Source organism: Oxyura jamaicensis, chromosome 27 (genome assembly GCF_011077185.1).
Source record: "Oxyura jamaicensis isolate SHBP4307 breed ruddy duck chromosome 27, BPBGC_Ojam_1.0, whole genome shotgun sequence".
NCBI lineage: Eukaryota > Metazoa > Chordata > Aves > Anseriformes > Anatidae > Oxyura > Oxyura jamaicensis.
Window position 1 is genome coordinate 4,014,743 of NC_048919.1, and position 17,791 is coordinate 4,032,533.

At 59.9% G+C, this 17,791-nt stretch overlaps 4 protein-coding genes and 1 long non-coding RNA gene across 5 annotated transcripts in view; 3 read left to right on the plus strand and 2 right to left on the minus strand.

Annotated features, from left to right (window-relative positions):
* Positions 1-2,606: 2,606 nt before the first annotated feature.
* Positions 2,607-17,791, minus strand: part of LOC118178988 — an 18,082-nt gene continuing 2,897 nt past the window's right edge. Inside the window, exons 2-3 of the long non-coding RNA XR_004756346.1 lie at positions 14,913-14,919; positions 2,607-2,617 (exon numbers count right to left, since the gene is read on the minus strand). This is a non-coding gene — a long non-coding RNA (uncharacterized LOC118178988). The remainder of the gene's footprint in view (positions 2,618-14,912; positions 14,920-17,791) is intronic.
* Positions 7,448-11,795, plus strand: RAB5C (RAB5C, member RAS oncogene family). Its single transcript, XM_035347936.1, has 5 exons — positions 7,448-7,715; positions 8,793-8,944; positions 9,250-9,372; positions 10,125-10,218; positions 10,632-11,795. The coding sequence occupies exons 1-5, from the start codon at positions 7,550-7,552 to the stop codon at positions 10,745-10,747; spliced, it is 651 nt and encodes a 216-aa protein (XP_035203827.1). The 5' UTR covers positions 7,448-7,549; the 3' UTR covers positions 10,748-11,795.
* On the minus strand, positions 13,859-14,672 carry LOC118178985 (heat shock protein beta-11-like). The gene has a single exon (XM_035347938.1). The coding sequence runs from the start codon at positions 14,593-14,595 to the stop codon at positions 14,011-14,013; it is 585 nt and encodes a 194-aa protein (XP_035203829.1). The 5' UTR covers positions 14,596-14,672; the 3' UTR covers positions 13,859-14,010.
* On the plus strand, positions 15,609-16,377 carry LOC118178984 (heat shock protein 30C-like). The gene has a single exon (XM_035347937.1). The coding sequence runs from the start codon at positions 15,676-15,678 to the stop codon at positions 16,282-16,284; it is 609 nt and encodes a 202-aa protein (XP_035203828.1). The 5' UTR covers positions 15,609-15,675; the 3' UTR covers positions 16,285-16,377.
* Positions 17,348-17,791, plus strand: part of KAT2A (lysine acetyltransferase 2A) — a 6,066-nt gene continuing 5,622 nt past the window's right edge. The window contains exon 1 of the mRNA XM_035347933.1: positions 17,348-17,732. Within this exon, the coding sequence (XP_035203824.1) occupies positions 17,487-17,732 (246 nt within the window). The 5' untranslated portion in view covers positions 17,348-17,486. The remainder of the gene's footprint in view (positions 17,733-17,791) is intronic.

Consider the following 17,791-nt stretch of genomic DNA (forward strand, 5'->3'; position numbering starts at 1 on the left):
GCTGAGGTGGGGCCGGCGGGGTGCTGAGCAGGGCCCTGGGGGGGCTGAGCCTTCCCCCACACCCCCGGGATGGGGGCCGCACCGAGGTGGGGTGTGGGGCCTCACCAGGAAGCTGGGTGGGTTCCCTGGGGAGGGGTTCGGGTGTGGGGTCCCTGGAGGAGACCCCAGCCTCCCCTTCAGGTGTGGGGCCGGGTGTGGGGTCCCTGGAGGGGATCCCAGCCCCCCTCAGGTGTGGGGCTGTGGCCGGGCTGCTCCCCACCAGCCCCTTGAGGCCTCGCCTGCTGTGGGATAAAAGGTTGGGCCAGGTGTTTAGGGATGAGGTGATCCTGGTAGCAGGGGAGCAGCTGGACCAGAGGATCTCGGAGCGCTTTTCCAACCCTTACTGCTTCTCTGAGACCCTCTGAGGCTGACGGTGTGGGTGCGAGGGGGAGCAGCAGGCTTGTGAAATCCTGTGGGTGCTGCTCGAGTGATCCCCGGCAATGCTGGGGGGATCCCCGAGCGCTGCCCCCTCGATGCCAGCTCCTCTCCGCTCTGCCCAAGTGACAAACGTGGCGCTCCCCGGGTCCTGGCTGCCCTTTAACTTGTTGCTTCCTGTGGCTGCTGGAGCCCTGACCTCGACAGTCTCCAAACATGTGAGGGAACGAGAGGGGAGAGGGTGCCGGGGGGGGGGCTGTTGGAAGCCTTAGAGGGAAAACCTCCCATCTCCTGTCCTTAGTGTTACGTGCGGTGAGTCTCCAAGTGCTTACGGCGTGACAGCAGCTCTGCTTCGCGCTGTATGACAACTCCTGAGTCGGCCCTAAAGGCAGGGCTGCGAGGCTTGGTGAGACAAAGAGAGCTATTCCTGACTCCCGTGGACTCAGCACGCCGTGCTGAGCGAGCTCCCTTGGAATATCCCGCTGATACTCGCGCCTGCCTTGGCTCTGAAAGGTTTTTTGGGCCGTTTTTTGGTTCTGCTGGCTAATAAGGGGAGCGCTGCGGTGGAGAAGGGCGAGGAGCTCAGGCTGGTGGGAGCAGGCTGCCACGGGGCGCTGTGAGCGCTCTCAGCGAGGCCAGCAGGTAAAGCTCGGGTCTGTGTAGGGCTGGGAAAGGCTGCGCTCGGGTCAGGGACCGCTGCTCAGGGCTGAAATCCCTCAGACCTGGGTCTCAGCAGGATGGCCAAACAGCAGTTCCGCGGTGACGTCTGCTCCAGAGGCAGCTTTTACCTCTAGGATGCTACGGGCCCATTCCGGCCCTGCCCCTTTTTAGGGTGAGGGACTCGCCCCTGAGAGGTGAGGGAGCGAGGTAAAAGGGGGCTCTGGAGAGGGATGGAAGTCAGGGAGCGGCGGGGGTGCTGGTGGCCTCCTCCTGGGAGGGCCGGGGGCAGGGTGCCAGGCCCTTCAGACGCAGGAAACGAAATGGGAACGCTTCTGGCGGAGTGGGTGTAGCCTCGAGCCTTTGGGTCAGCGTGCTCAAAAGAGGGCAGGATGCAGAAACGGCAGCGTCAGCTCTTTTCTTCCCTTGGGATGCGGGGTTTGAAGTCCTCTTGTGCAAGTTCTGTGAGGTTTCGCTACGGAAACACTCCAGGAGCAGCGGGCCTCGCCGCGGGTGACAGCGTGGGGACGAAAACCGCTCCGTCTAACCCCAAAACGAAGGCTTTTCTTCCCCCGAAGCACGGGAGTGAGCTGCTGGAGCAGCCCTACCCAAACAGATAAGAACCCCCCCCGGCTTTCGTGTTTGCTTTTCTTTGGTGGCGCTCCAAACAAGGGACTGCTGGAGGCAGGAGATCTCCGCGCGGTCCGGAGGAGATATTACGAAGGTCACCGGCGAGGATGGCGGCTCCCCGCGCTGCGTTAACGAGCTTGTTGTCTCGTTTGCGGAGCAGGTGCCGTCTGAAGGCTTGTTTTTGCCGGGCTTGTGGTCAAATTCAAGCCGAGCCTCTTGGGGCTGCGCTGGGCGGCCTCGAGCACAGGAGGTACGAGGGCCTCGCCTGGAGGATTAAAAATGTTTGGTCCTATTTCGTGTCCGTCCGGGCTGAGCTTGAGGGCGCCTTTAACAGCAGCGCGTCAGCTCCTGTGGAGAGGGGCTGGGTTCTTGCGGGGTCAGGAATAAATGGAAGCGGGAGGGAGGTGGTGGGGGGCACGGGCGTGTTTGGGATGCGGAGGCTTCGCTCCGTACAGCTTGGGAGAAGCTCCTGCGAGCCGAAAGCGATGCGGAACTCCTCCAAGAGCTGTGTGCTGCCGCTTCTGCCTTCCTGACGCTCGGCAGGATGCTGCCACCCCTGGCTCTGCTCCCTTTAAGGCATCTCCCAAGTGCCTTGTCCCCGCAGCTGGCCTGGGAAGAGCTTGACTGAAGCAGGACCGGAGGTTTGTGCTCCTGGCTCTCCCATCGTGCTGCTCCGAGGTCACTCGCACGGCTCTTAGGAGCCCCTGGTCACCTCACGAGCTCAGACCTTACCCCTTCTCTTTTCCCAGCCCCAAAAGGAGGGGGCCAGGAGCACAACCCCTCAGCCTGCCCTAACTGCTGGTCTCTCCGGTGATCTATCCGGGCCCGAGCCGCAGCTCTGGAAGCGGTCGCAGGATTCAAACCCTCCTCTGGGTTGGGCGGGGAACTTCCCTGGGGTGTCAGCGTGGTGACGGCTCTCCCTGCTCCACTGATTCCCCGGGGAGCACCGGGACCTGCGGCCGGAGGGGAGCACCAGCGGGTGCGATGTCTCCTCACCTCGTCAGACGGCGTCAGGAACTCCTGGTGAAGAATCACTTCAGCCTGGGGCACCCTTCCGAAGGGGTCAGACTGGCTACAAGGAGGCTCGAGGTGGGGACCTGAGTGCTCCCAGGCCCTCGTGCTGCAGGAATTAACCGCATGCCGCCGGAGCTGCGGGCTCGGGGACGGAGGGATTAAGAGTTAACGTTTGTCTGGAGCCGCTTTAGGCCGGCCGAGCAGCTTCGGTGCCTGGCTGGGGATACGAAAGGTGTTTGAGGTGGCTTTAAGGTGACAATGGCAGCTGGGGTTCGCTCGCACTTTGCCCTGCGGGATGTTTAGCGTGCTCTGCGCGGGGGCTGCCTGAAGCCCGTGCGGCTCGGCTGTCCGGAGCCTGCGGAAATCCAGGGGGGATCCCAGAGACGTTGCTCAGGTCCAGGAGCTGAGATGATGGCTGGCTGCTGCTGGGGACAGAGGCTTGGATGAAGGGGAGCTCACCCTGAAAGTCTTTTTAATTAAAAAAGAAACCGAAGGCCAGAGAGCCAGGTCCAGAGCTGCCTACAGTTTCTTGCCTGGGAGGCTTTAACTGAGCTTCGGAGGCGGCTGGGCTGCGGCTGACGTCGGGGAGCGGGGGAGCGGGCTCTGCTGCCTTGGCTCTGGGTTCTTCCAGCATCTGCGTCGCGTGGGGTAGGAGCTGCGGGCTGGTGGCCTTGAAATCCCAGATGCTGAAGCTGTTTTTGAAAAGCCGCTCGGAAAAAAGCAGCGGGCTGCTGGGGCTGCCTGGGAGGCCGGGGCTCTGCAGGCGTCAGGAAACAGATGTGTAGGGAAAGGAGCCGCTGCTACAGGCTCACGGTGCCCGTTCAGGGCTGCAGATAGCAACAAAAATGTTTTAACTTCCGTAGAAACCCGAATTACCTCCAAGCTGAAAGGAGTGCACTTAAGTCTTTGGGGCAAGAGACTGCGGAGAAGTTGTGACCTTAGCTTCTGGCAGCGGGGCAGCCGCAGGAATGGATCTGCCGTCGCCGTCTGGGCTGGTTTGGGTCTGAATCCGCACCTCAGGGCTGCGGCCCCGCTCCTGACGCCTGCGGTGGCTGGTTCCCCAATTCGGAGCTGTTACCGAGGCTCTAGATTGCAGCCCCGCCGATCAAGAGCCGGCTCTTTGTGCGTGGAGGGAAGTGCGTGCTGTCTGTCGGAAGCTGAAATATTCAAACGGAGCTGGCTTGCACGGGGCTGAGGGCTGCGCTTGCCGTTTCCTGGCTCTTTCTGGAGGGCTGGGTCTGGTTTTGGGTCTCTTACAGCTTCCATGCGGCGCTGCCCTCACGCAGCGAGGCTTTTGAAGACTGCTCGTGTTTATTAGCATATAATCTCATATCTAATATATAATCTAATGAGGATCTGGGTCGTCAAACCCGCCTGGAGGTGGCGGATGGGGGCAGGAGGCTCCTGCTGGCAGAGCTGGCCGCTCCTTCAGCGGCAGGTGAAGCAAAAAGCCCTCGGTGCCTTTAGGGCTCCCTGTGCCAAGGAATTCATGTAACGCCGTCAGCTATTTAACAAGATAAATATTTCACTGGGGCTTTTGTCTTGAGTGTTTTGAGTCGAAGCCAACAAATCCCCGGCGAAGCGTTTCCTGCGGAGCAGAAGCTGCCCTCGGATAACTGGGCTCTTCAGAGCAGTCTCCAAACGTCGCCGCCTTCGCTGCTGGGGTGAACGTGGCGAAAACCAGGTTCTGCACCTCCTGGCACCTGAAGGCTCCCATCACGGGGAAGATGCGGGTTTGGGAAGTGCAGGTGTTAACGAGGGGGGGGTGATTAGAATTGTCCGGTAGGGACTGGGCTTCTTGTACGGGGCTGGCTAGGTGAAATGAGGTCAGGTGCTGATCCTTTCATCCTAACAGCTCTGGAAGGCGCTCCCGCTCTTGGGCGGGCTGGGAGCGCAGCAGCGCTGCCGTGAGCTTTCTCATCCAGGGCGGTCAAATCCTGAATTCGGTATTCACGGGAGCCTTCGAGCCCTCACAGCGGAATACAGGTCCCGCCTGGACTTGGGGATGTCGGCAGGCTCGTTTCCTTGTTTTGCTCCAGGAATCACCCTGATTGTGTTTCGGGAGGTCAGAGCTCAGCTGAGGCATGGTTCACGTGGCTCTCAGCGTGCTGTGGGCTGGGCTGAAAGGGTGACGGAGCTCACACGCCTGCTGGTGGCCTGCCCTGGGGAACGAATGCAAGGTTAACCAAGCAGAAGCTGTTCCTTTGCAGCCGTGAGGCTGAGGAGGAGCTGCAGAAGGCAGAAACTTCCTCGGGTGGGTGCAGGTGGAGGGCTTCTGGTGTGCCCCTCGGCCCTGGGTGCTCCCCGAGCAGCTCCTGGCCCCCGCTGCTTCTTCACTGTCCAGCAGAACACAACCCTGCTCATTTCTGTTTCCTATCAGGCTTTCCCATCCTGTCCAAACACATTTGTCCTTTGGTGGACAAGGGGTTGGCTTCCTTGCAGGGACCCAGCTCTGAGCTGCTCGGCGCTGTTCTCCGGCAGCTCCCAGCCGCGCTGGGTGCACTGGTGCCACTGGGCGCACTGGTACCGCCGGCTGCCGCCTGCCAGAGGTGCTCTTGGCGTGCCTGGTTTATCGGGAGCCGTGCTCCTTCCTGTTCCTAATGAACCGCTCTGCGCTTAATGACCCTTTTCATTATGGTAATCCTTTTATATAAGAGCCTAACAGCGCTTCTCAGACAAATGGGATAATAAAAAGAAACCGTTTACAAAAGCAAACGCGCTAATGGTCTGTCACAGCACCTCAGGCACACGGGACTAAGATGATTTGGCCTCCGGATGATTTGGCTTTTCCTCAAGCTGCAGGTAGGTCTGACAGCTCCTCATCCAGCGAGCCCCGGGCTGTGCGGATGAGCCCTGTCCTCTCCTGGGCACGTTTGCTGCTGGAAGCAGGATGCAGGTTGTGGCTTTAAACCCATCCCTCGCCTCGCGAGGGGACGCGTTCATTCTCTCACACTTCACAGCCAGCGAGTGAAATCTCACAGTGGCGCTCTAGATGCATCTGCAGGGCTTAAACTTTGGGGCGTTCTGCATTTATTGCACTCCAAAGTGTTACTGGACTTCCTGATGCTCAGTGTCTTCGCTGCCTCAGCCCCGGGACGGGACAGGCTGCTCCAATCGATGGCTTCACGGCTCAGCCTCTCACATCTCACAGCGCTCAAAGCCGCTCCTCGAGGTTTCTTTCCCACCTTCTCGCTTCGTTGGATGGGACTGGTGCAGCAGGAGGCTTCTGACTCGCCTCCTGATCAGAGCAGCTCCGTGTCGAACGTCTCCGTAAGCCACAGCGTTCTGCGGTGCTTGGAAGCTGCGGCGCTGGGCTGCCCCCTGGGTGAGCTCTCCGGCTGAATTTGCTGGCTCGAGGCTGCCTTCGAGCTGTGGGACCGAGCTGAAACTCGAGACACAATTCTTGACGGTCACAGCCTCTTGGCAGTCACAGCCCAGCGGGGTTTGCTCTGGAAGCAGGCATCTGAAACTCGGCGTCTGCTCTTTGGTCTGCCCAGTTTGCAGGAGACGCTTCCAGTTCAGCCCCAGTTTAACTTGCTTTAAGCTTCCCCTTCGCAGGCGTTGGGTGTTTGCTGGCTAAATGCTGGATTCGCTCTAGGCAGAGAAAGCGTCTCCTTGGGGACGTGCTCAGAACTTGATGAGAGGAGAAACTGTCTTCTGGGGGCTTTTTTCTGCAGTTGTCTTTGAGAAGCTTGGGCTCCGGGAGCTGAAGGAAGGCGGTGATCCGGAGCAGATGCAATCAGTTGCAGCACTTTGTCAGTGACAGGAAGTGGGAGTAGTGATGGGTACAGGAAATCTGCCTGAATCCATGTCACCGTGCGCTCCCGGAGTATTCCTGTCCTCAGCAGCAAGCTGATAACAGCTGATAGCAGCGAAACGCCCGGGGTGGGCACGGAGGTGAACCGCCCGTACGCCAGCCTGGCCGCTGCTTGCAGTGCTGCTGCGCTCCTGCACAGCACCGGAGCCTCGGTGCCGTTGCATCGCGTGTAGGTGTTGCCCCTGCACTCAGATAAGTCTGTCTAGACGTCGTTTGGTGATAAGGACCCGTCCGCAGCAGGGATGGGAGTAGCTGCTTGCTGTCTGGGCGCAGCCTGTGCCCAGGCCACGGCTTCTGCCACGTCCCCCCTGCTGCAGGGGTCCTGTGCACTGCCTCGAGGCTGCCTTAGGAGTGCTCTCGGAGGCAGGGTTTAATAGCTACGGGCCTCTAAGTAGTAGAAAGGGCCTTTAAGCTGACACTGAATGTACAAACTTTTGACCCTCCTGTGATCTGGAGGGCTGGCAGCCAGTGCTGCTTCCCGTTAGGGCTTACGGAGGGCATCTGAACACCATTGATGGTGTGAGGCTGCTATCTTGTGAACCCGGGAGAGGAGGAGGGAGTTAAAGGTCAGCTGCGGTTCCCTGCGTGAACCGAGTGATTGTGTTAGCAGACAAAGCTCTAGTAAGCTGCCTGGCATCCTGGCTGATGGCTGCTTGCCTCGCCCTAGCAAGGTGTGTGGCGCATCGCGCAGCGGGGAGGAAAGGCTGGGTTACCATATCCCCTCTCTGAGGGGGCTCAGACAACCTCAGATCCTGCTGCAGGAGCTGCTGATGGATGGAAACTACCCGACGTGCTGCGGTGCCTGCAGCTGATAGCCTTCCACGGGGGGGAAGGAGCCCGCAGCTGCCTGTGCTGGTGGTGGCTGCGGGTCGAAACCACCCCCCTGGAGCTGGTAGGGCCGCTCCTGAGCGTGTCGCTAACTCTGACCTCCTCTTCCAGTTGCAACCTGCCTCCAGGTGGATCCAACGCGCGACCTGCAGCATCCTTAACTCTTGGCACTCCTGCACTTAGACCACGATGGCAGGTCGAGGTGGAGCTGCTCGACCGAATGGACCAGCCGCCGGGAACAAAATCTGCCAGTTCAAACTTGTTCTCTTAGGAGAGTCAGCAGTGGGGAAATCCAGCCTCGTTCTGCGCTTCGTCAAGGGGCAGTTCCATGAGTACCAGGAGAGCACGATTGGAGGTGAGTGCTCCAAATGGCCGTGGTTACAAGGTGCTGGCCCCACTAATGCAGCCCGGGGTATCAGAAGTAGTAGTGGCTACTTCACTCTGTTTTTTTTTGCTATAAATAGTCAAGGAGCTAATAAATTTAACTCTTGATCTGCGGCTTGGTAGTGTGAGGACTGGTGCATTAGAGAATGGTGCTATGGCAACCAAGAGTGCTCTGCCTCTGAGGTGTCTTTACTCCCAGTACTTGAATTCCTCCTCCTAATTAGAACCAAGGCCTTCAACTTGGTTTATAGCCCTTAATTATGTTTTCAGCTGAGGAGCTGGGTTTTCAGGGTGGTTTCTAGCCTGATACTGTAAACTAATTCCACTGCTCTTTCAGGTCTGGTAGCTCTTCAGCTTAAAATCATTAGCGTGGTGTCACCAGTGAAAGGTCAGGCAGTGCCCAGCTCCCTGGGCAGTGATGTGAGGAGGTGTGCGATGAGAAGGCTCGGTCTGTAGTAACCCTGTAGTAACCCATGCAGGGGGTACGTAGGGCTACAAGTAGAGCTTATGGGCAGGCAGGGCTTAAAGCTCTGCTGCAGGGGGCCATGTGGGCGGTCTGGTGTCTTTTAATCTGTGTCCGAGCCTGGTTGTGTTACAACTGGAATGACAGCGTGGTATTGTGCTCACTGGAACTGGAGAATGACCAGCTCCTAAACTGGGGAGCGCCGTGTAACTGGGCTGACTTCAGTGCTTCGGCACGGGGTGCTCTCCGAAGCTAATCCTGGGGATGTTGGAGCAGCGCCGTGTGATCTGAGTGCTGGCTGCTGGGGAAGGAGGAGCAGCGCTGGCGTTCAGCTGGCTGCTGCTTGCCGGGCTCTCGGAGCCACCTTCCTGGTGGCAGCTCGCTGCTCGATGGCCCTTGGGTTCCTGCGTGCAATTAGCTCGATTAATTCAGCAGAGCTGCAACTTCCACGGCGAGAGGCACTGCGCTGGCCCGCCTGGGGCTTCTGCCAGCTCCCGTGCAAAAGCAGAACTGCTCGGAGCTGCTGGCCCTCGCTGCAGGGGCTCTCCAGCTGGAGGTGAGGCAGACACAGCCCTTTTCTTTCAGCTGCCTTCCTAACGCAGACGGTCTGTCTGGATGACACAACGGTGAAGTTTGAAATCTGGGATACGGCAGGGCAGGAACGGTATCACAGCCTGGCACCCATGTATTACCGAGGGGCCCAGGCAGCCATTGTTGTCTACGACATCACCAACACAGTGAGTACTGCACCAGGGCCCTGCCTGTTTATTGGCATGAGGCATCTACATCCGTACCTGCTGCTTCTTGCCCCCCCCGGGAGCGTTGGGTTTAGGGTCCCTGGCAATGCTAGCCTGCAGGCGCTGAGCTTTTTTGTGAAAACAGCCTCTTCCTCGGTTCTGACCAAGGCTGAGCTGATAAAGGATCCTGCTACAAAGTGCTGTAGAGGCAGAATGCTTCTTACAGGAAAGACTTGTTCTAAACATATCTCCGCTGTGCATTAATAAGAGGCTGCCCTTCCTGACTGCCTCCTGTTTGCTTCCAGGACACATTTGTACGAGCCAAGAACTGGGTGAAAGAGTTGCAGAGGCAGGCTAGCCCCAATATTGTAATTGCACTAGCAGGAAATAAGGCAGACCTTGCTACCAAGAGAGCCGTGGACTTCCAGGTAAGTGGGGATCTGGTTCAGTCGCTCCCTGAGCGGACAGGAAAGCAGCTTTTAATCAGCTGGGGACTTGGTGTCTGTGTCCAAAGTGCTTTGAGGGAAATGGTGAAATTTGAGATTCATGCTACTAAACCCCAAGGATGCCCCTGGAAGGGAATTTTAGCTTGCCTTCTCCGTGCACTTTCAGAGCCCTTGTAGCTCTCGTTGGTAACAACTATAAATTGATGAATTACAAAGGCCCGTAGGACACGAGCCTGTGTTTTCAGTCCCTGCTGCTGCCCTGGTTACACATTACTGAAGACAGCTCTGGATGAAATAGTGCCCCTTACCTAACAGACACCTGAAGCTTGTTTTCCAGTCATCACCTGAGCTCTTAGCTCAGATTGTCTAAGGCAGGCTTCCTAATAGCTCTTATCTCCCAGTCCTCTGCACAAGACCGCTCGCAGTGCGTTACGGCGTCCGTTACGCTCCCCGCCAACCGAAGTCCAAGGTGCTTTGTTGCTCGAGACGTGCTGTGTCCACAAACAGCCTGTGCTGCTGTGCCCTGGCTCTGCTGGGGGGACACCAGCCGTGCTGTCTGGTCGACGGTGTGCGTCTCCCAGCTGTCCTGGCCAGGGAGGGCTCGGGGCCGGGGTGGGAACATGTGGCCTTGGGGCAGAGGCTGCCTTCAGTTTGCCACCAAGTGAAGCGTGTGAGGCCTGCTCGGGCCTCCTCCTGGTAGGATGCCTTTACCACTCTAATGTGATTGTTTCTAGGATGCACAAACATATGCAGATGACAACAGCTTGCTGTTCATGGAGACGTCGGCGAAGACAGCGATGAATGTGAATGAAATCTTCATGGCGATAGGTAACAGTTCATCTGGAAAAGATGTCTGGGGTAGCTCTGAGCACCAGCAGCCCCCTGGAAACCACGGGAGCTCCTGGGTCAGCCAGCTTCGGGAGGATCTTACTGGAGGATGTGACCAGTTGGGTAGATGTTCATATACGGTCACTCAGGCAGTCCCAAGTGCTTGGAGCCTTTGCTCTGCAAGCCCTGTTTGTGCTCTGCATTTGTCTGTAGTGAGTAAGGATGGAGCAGAACTGACAGCTAAAACTAAAAGTGGGTTTGTTTCACGTGTTTCTGCTGTCACCAGTGTCCAGTCCTGGACTTCATAAGAGGCAGAGGCTTGGGTCAAAGCAGGCTGAGCCCAGCTTGTGGTCTGCAGCGGGGAGGAGATGTCTCTTTATAGAGGAGCCTACTAATGTCTTGCTTCTTTCTAGCCAAGAAACTGCCAAAAAATGAACCGCAGAATGCTCCGGGTGGTCCGGGCAGGAATCGGGTGGTGGACCTTCAGGAGAGCAGTCAGCCCAGCAGGAGCCAGTGCTGCAGCAATTGAGCAGCCGATCCCACCCGCCGGAGCCCTTGAAGGACGTGACTGGAATCCATGCTAACAATCGCACTTACCGTAGAGCGGCCACTGCTGGTGGCTGCTGTGATTTCTCCATCCCTTTCTGATCATAGGCTGGAGGGGAGTTCTTCCACCTGCACCTTTCTGTACAAATACTAATTAAATTCTAAGTCTTAAGTCACTTTTTTAATATATGAACTTCTCTTCCCTCTTCCTGGTGGTGGTGGATGCACGACCCGGTGTCTGCCCAGCCAGCTCACCCCTTCCCACGGGTGAGGGCCAGCAGCACCCAGGTCCCACAGTACTGTAGTTCACTGTTGGAAACAAAGGGATATTGAGACTAGACAACCTTGGTTCAAATTACCCACGTGTGAAAGCTAAGGCCAATACCAGTACGATATGCCTAGAACAACCACTAAACTGTAGCATTATAGTGACAAACTCTGGCTCTTCGGCCACTTGTTGACCAAATCAATGATGAGTATTTTGGGGTGGGGCAGAGGGAAGCAAAACTGGTTTCTTCTGTATTTTGTATTGTATGTTTCTTCATGTAACCAATCAGTATCTTGTCAATATAGTACATACAACTAGCTGCCTGTTGTCTTTATTTGTGTTGGACTCTAGCATGCCAACTCTTTTCTATCTCTGGTTCTGTCGTAATGCACTAATCCTCTTGCAACTTTTGCAAAGATCTTGTATAGAAAACTTGTCCTTTTTTTTTTTGATGGTTGTGATGCCACTAATGTTAACCCTACTCTAGTGTGAATACACATGGTTTACTGATGTACAGAGGTGGGGTGGGGGAAACCTCAGCTAACCTGTCAGTGGGAACTCTGTATTGCAAAAGCCTGTAACTCCTCACAGTATGAAGGGAGGTATTAAAACGGCTTCTGTTGCCAGACTCTAACTGATGTTGGCTGCTGCCTAGTGCCTAATGCAATGTCTTATGCATACTGGTATTTAAGAGGAACTGTCAACCTAGTCTTCATCACAAACTTCAGTTTCGTGTGATTAAAAGAAAATTTTTATAAACCTACCACGATCAATGATCATGTTTCTTGACCAAGCCAGAAGGGGAGTGGAATGGAACATCTGTGCTGGAGGCTGAGGTGGGCTAGGCTTCTTGTGGGGTGCCTGCCCCCCAGCTCTGCAGCCAGGCACAGCTCTGTAAGGGATGGGTGGCCTCCCCTGCCTGGGGAGGTGTGTGCTGCTTTCTTCAAGTCTAAACTTTCTCCTCGAGTCCCCCTTTCCAGCTTTTCAGGCAGGAATGCCTGCATGGAGCTCCAGAGAGATCTTTGCTGCTGCTGCTGAGGAGGTTGGAGGTGGCTCAGGGTGCCTGCGGTACTCCGGGCAGCAGCGTACGAGGAAGCTGCAGGTAAACAGTGAGAGCTGCTCATCACCTAACGCTGTGAGGGTGACCACAGCACCAGGTGGGGAAGAGGTTGGGGGGAGCAGCAGGCAGAGGAATTCAGAGCTTACATCATACCTGGATGAGGGGCAAGCTTAGGATGAGTGTGCTCAATGTTAGTGGGCAAATGCCTCCCTCTGTAGAGGGTGGCAGTGAAAGATGCTCTGTCCCGTTGCTGCTGGGTGGACTTGGAGATCCTTAAAGCCAGGGGAGATCAGCAGAGTCGGTTTGGACGAGCAGCCCTTCCCCTTGCAGCTCTGCTTGGCTGGCTCGGCCAGGTGCTTGTGGGAGCACAAAGGCTGTGCTGTGCCTGTGCTTGAGCCTGCTGCTATCAGCGGGGTGTGTTTGTGCAGCAGAAGCTCTGAGGAAGCGTGGCTACGGTCAGCTGCCTGATGGCCCTGGGCAGGACCTGCCCTTGGCTTGCAGCCTTGGGGCTGAGAGCTCTGCTGGGTAGCTGCAAATGTTCTGTGCCAGCAGCCACAGCTGTGGGCTTCGTCCCATGTCCAAGGTCTTGGCACGCTCTGCTCCTGCTGGATTTCCTTCAAAGCTTCTTGGGTGTGAGTCTGCAGCCCATCATCTGCGGGACGGGGAAAGGTCTGGAGCAGTGCAGTGACCAGGCTCCAATACGTGGCCAGAGCAGAGGCTGCCTGCGGTGTGTGGGCTGCGAAAACCACAACTGGGACCCTCACCTGCTGCCTTGGGTGCTGCTCATTTCCATCCCCTGCGCTGGAGCCTGGCTGCTCGTCTGCTGGAGGAGCTCAGAACCCTTGGGGCATGTCTGAGATCCCATCGCTTTCAGCGTGGTTCGTACCCGCACTGCTGGATTCCCCAAAAGCAGGTACCTGTGCTGCTGGATTCCCCAAAAGCAGGACCCGTCGGGCAGGAGCATCCCCGCTCCCACCTCTGACAGTCCTGTGAACACAAAGCAAGGTGCTGTTGCCATCTGCTGGCTTCTCGTATGAGCCTTCTTGGTTGATGGGGCTTCGTTTCTGGCTCCTTCCATGCCTCCTGGGCTCCCACCTCCCCAAAGGAGCGGGCACACACCAAGGGGTTTGCTGCTGCCCCGGCCTGGGCAGTTTGGCTGTAACGGGCTGGGGTTTGGGGCAGGGGCTGTGCTCTGCAGAGGCTCTGTGCCCCTGGCACTGTGCTGCCATGGGGAAGGGCTGTCTGAGCTCCGAGCAGCCTTGGCACAATCAGACGTGCCTGCCTGCACGCCTGCTGCCTGCCCGGGCCTGGCCACAAGTCCCGTGGCGGTGGCACGCTGTGCTTCACCCTCCCTGCTGCCGGCATCTCCCGCAGCCCCCTCGCCAAGCTGTCTGGGGGAAAACTGGCTGTAATGGGGACAGCCTATTCCTAAACAGGTCCTCCAGCATGGTCAGCTTCCTATTTAGTGGCATTATTCAGGGGTGGGAGGGCTACAGAGCTGGTGCAGGTGCTGGCAGCAGTGTGGGCAGGGGGTGAAGGCAGCGCCCTGGCAGTACAGGAGAACAGGGCTGATCTCACCCCATCCTGAGCTGCGTGGTGCTGGCAGATCCCTCCCCTTGGGGTTGGCTGTCAACCCCGTTTTGTGCTGCCCTGAGGCACCCGGAGCAGAGGGGCTTTTCCCTCTCCGGGTATCCACTGAGAGCTGAGCCCAGCGCCTCGCCTCCCCATCAGTCACCCCCCCCCCAAAAAAAAAACCCACAACCGCGTTGTATGCAAAAGTATTTTTATTGGGTACAAAAACAACATTCCAGTATAGTGAAAAACATGACATCAGTGCTGATGGAGCTTGTCCGGGCTAGAACCTGACACTTGCTGCTGGCTCCTCTGGTCCCGGTGCGGGCCATCGGGTCCGGTCCCATCACGCCTGGCTTTTGCTGGCGGCTCCGTTCTCGGAGGCTGCTCCGGGCTGCGGCGCTGCAGGGCTGACCTGGATGGGCACGTTCCTCTCCGGGGCAGCCGGCAGGGCCAGCCGGGGGGCTTCGATGCGGAGCTGCCCCTCCTTGGACAGGGAGCAGGTCAGGGCCTCGGCGTCCACCTCCTCGGGCACGTCCCACTCGCGCTTCAGCACCTCGTACTTGTAGGAGAAGGAGCCCTTCTCATCGACGTTCTGCGTCTCCTTCTGCCCCACCAGCACCACCTTCCTGCCCACCACCTTCACCGACAGCTCCTCGGGGGCGAAGTTCTTCACGTCCTGGCAGATGGAGAAACCCTCCCCGGAGCCCTGGGTGGCGACCGCGCCGGCGCTCGGGGCTCGCTCGGCGGCGATGGGTCCTTGGCTGCTCAGGAGCTGCTCGAAGCTGCTCATGAACTGCCGAGCTTTCTCCATCTCCTGCTGCAGCTCGCTGAAGATGGTCTCGGCGTGCGGCCAGAGGGTCTTCACCGTGCCCAGACGGGTGGCCAGGGAGCTGGAGGCGAACGGAGCGAGGTGCATTCGGCAAAGCATCGCTGCTGGTGCTGCTGCTGCTGCTGGTGCTGCTGCTGGCTCTCAGGCTGTTTCCACTCCAGGAGGCTGTGAGCGCTATGCCCCGGCTCCGCCGCCTGCAGCTTTTATTTCCCTTCCCGGGAGGAGTGGCCTCGTCCCTTGCGTGGCGTCATCCCTCGGGAGAAGAGAAGAGCTCTTTCTGGCCCGTTCCAGCTCATTCTTGTTACTCATCGCAGAGGAGAGGCACCTCTTACATCATGGCCAACATACCTTCGCGCTTACTGTTGCAGCGCTGCTCTCCTGGATTATAATTAGCAGCATCACCTCAGCCTCCAAACGGGATGCCTGAGCCACCCCTGCCAAAAATCTGTGGCCTTTCTGTTTCCCAGGCAGGGAGCGGGGCTGGGCTCCTCTCCTCGCTGCCTCTCTCTCCCCTCACCGTGGCCCATTCCTCGCCTTTGCTGCCCCCCCACCCCACTCACAGGACCCCCAGCAACCCCATATCCCGTGCACGGGGGGAGAGTTGCCCACCCTGGGACCCCTAGGTGACAGCAAAGCAAGCCACAAGACCCCCCCCCCCGGCAGGCAGGGTGCACAGGCACCGTATTGGGGGGCTGGTACGGGCGTCCCGAGCACTGGGGGGGGCTGGAAAGTGCGAGAGGTGCCCGGCAGCGGTGACGCATGGACACGTAGCCTTAGGGGGTGGGACCGTCCCGCTTGCTGAAGCGAGCACAACATAACTCGTGCTGTAGCACGGGGCCATGGGGAGGGCTTTGCTTGCCCCCCCCCAGTCCCCGGGACCAGCGGTCCCGTGTGCTGCATCACGGTGGCTCTGCAGAAACCTGAGCCCCCGGCGCTGACCGCAGCGCCCTATTTGCGGCGGGTGACTCGTCCCCAGAAGCAGGCGCTGCTATTTCGGCTGCCGGCTAATCAGCCTCTCAAAAATAGGCGATGGCTCCGGGAGGGTGCGTGGGGAGAGAGCGTTCTGGAAGGGGCACACCCCTGGGGAGGCGAGGATAAAACCCGCGCGTCCCAGCCCCAGCCCAGCACCGCTCCAGCCCCTGCGCAGAGCTTCAGACGCAGCACAGCACCGCAGCGGAGATGCTTTGCCGCCTGCACTTCATGCCACCCGCCTCCGGGTCCCTATTCCCATGGCTGGGACCCGTCCGCACCCTCTGGCCGCATCCAGGCACCCTCTTCGCTGAGCTGGAGAGAGAAATACGGATGGAAATGGAGAGGGCTCGGCAGTTCATGAGCAGCTTCGAGCAGCTCCTGAGCAGCGGGAGCAGCCCCGGCCGTGCCAGCATCGCCGCCGAGCGAGCCCCGAGCGCCAGCGCAGCCCTGACCCAGGGCTCCGGGGAGGGTTTCTCCGTCTGCCAGGACGTGAAGGACTTCGCCCCCGAGCAGCTGTCGGTGAAGGTGGTGGGCAGGAAGGTGGTGCTGGTGGGGCAGAAGGAGACGCAGAGCACAGACGAGAAGGGCTCCTTCTCCTACAAGTACGAGGTGCTGAAGCGTGAGTGGGACGTGCCCGAGGAGGTGGATGCCGAGGCCCTGACCTGCTCCCTGTCCAAGGAGGGGCAGCTCCGCATCGAAGCCCCCCGGCTGGCCCTGCCGGCTGCCCCGGAGAGGAACGTGCCCATCCAGATGCCACCGGCGGTGGCACAGCCGGCGACAGGCGCGGACGACGGAACCGAGAGGGCCAAGGCGTGATGGGGAGCGCCGCGGGGCCGGGCTGAGCCCGGCTGCTGGGGCAGCCGCCGGCCGCAGAGCGGGGCCGTGCCGGCCCATCGTGGGTGAGGGGGGCGTGTCTGGCCAAAACGCGTGGATTTTTTTGATATTTAATATATATTTAATAAATATTTTTGACTTTTACACACGTGGTTTGGGAGTTGATGAATTTCCTGCCCCCCCTGCCTCGCTCTGCTCCTCGCCATGCCCACGCAGTGAGGGTAAAGGAGCCGGGGCCGTGCAGCCGGGGGCACGCCCGTGGCCTCCCCTTCCCCTTAGTGGGAGGAGGGCGGCTGGGGGGGGGGTCCGTCCCCTGCGTGGCCCCGAGCAGCCCCCCTGCAGCCCAGGCGGCAGCACCCTTGGGTGCCCCAGCACTCTGGGGGGACACAGCCCTGGGATCTCGGGGCTGGAGCCGTGGCAGCCGAGCCGAGCCGAGCCGAGCCGAGCCGAGCCGGGCCGGGCCGGGCCAGTCCGGGCCGGGCCAGTCCGAGCCGTGCCCCGTGCCCCCCCCCGCGCCATTGCTGGCACCTTCCAGGCGCCGCCGGGCTTGGCGCGAACCTTCCAGCCGCCAAGCCACGCCCCCTACTGAGATATGGGCGTGTTTTTCCATATATGGGCATAGGGGCGGTCCCTCTCTTATATATACTACGTTGACGGGGCGGGGCCACGCCCCATATTCGGCGAAGGAGGCGTGGCTCGCTCGATGGGCGTGACCTCACCGACGACTACCGTCGAGAGGCGGGGCCTCATCCGTTTATGGGGAATATGGGCGTGGCCTCGCTCAGCATTAAGCGGAGTGGGCGGGGAGCGGGGCGTGGCCAAACTCCATATTTGGCAGCGCAGCGCAGGGCGCTCAGCGCCCGCCACCGCGACCCCGGGCACCGGGCACCGGCCCCGGGCTCCCCTCGCTCGGCGCCCGGCCGGGAGCGGCCCCGCGTTACCGGGCCCGGCCCGAACCCTCGAGGCTATGGGGCCGCGTTCGGCCCCGGCTTCGCTTCTCGGGCGCCGGGACACGGAGCCCGCAGCCCCGGGCGGGAGCGGATCCCCTCCGCCACCGCCGCCCCGGGAGTCCCGGCCCCGCCGTCCCGGGAGCCCGGGGGCCACCCCCGTTCGTCTCCGGACTACCGGTCCCGGCGTGCCCGGCGCGCAGGCGCAGTGCGCTCGGAGCGCACGCCGGGCCCGGCATGGCGGAGCCGGAGGCCGCGCAGCCCGGGAGACCCCCGCCGGCTCCCGGGACGGCGGCGGCGCCGAGCGGGGGAACCGGGAGCGGGACCGGGGCGGCTCCCGGAGCGGCGGGAGGGGCAGGGTCCAGCGATCCGGCCCGGCCCGGGCTCAGCCAGCAGCAGCGGGCGAGTCAACGCAAGGCGCAGGTGCGCGGCTTCCCCCGCGGCAAGAAGCTGGAGAAGCTGGGGGTGTTCTCCGCCTGCAAGGTGGGCGCGGGGGGGGCGCGGGGCTGGGCCTGGGGTGCGGAGCCGGGCGGGATGGGGCG

Excerpts from the sequence above, each read along its gene's own strand:
- RAB5C (XM_035347936.1), top strand. The coding sequence starts at position 7,550 with ATGGCAGGTCGAGGTGGAGCTGCTCGACCGAATGGACCAGCCGCCGGG. Across the intron at positions 7,716-8,792 it reads CCAGGAGAGCACGATTGGAG|CTGCCTTCCTAACGCAGACG; the intron begins GTGAGTGCTCCA and ends CTTTTCTTTCAG. Across the intron at positions 10,219-10,631 it reads TGAAATCTTCATGGCGATAG|CCAAGAAACTGCCAAAAAAT; the intron begins GTAACAGTTCAT and ends GCTTCTTTCTAG.
- LOC118178985 (XM_035347938.1), bottom strand. The coding sequence starts at position 14,595 with ATGCTTTGCCGAATGCACCTCGCTCCGTTCGCCTCCAGCTCCCTGGCC.
- LOC118178984 (XM_035347937.1), top strand. The coding sequence starts at position 15,676 with ATGCTTTGCCGCCTGCACTTCATGCCACCCGCCTCCGGGTCCCTATTC.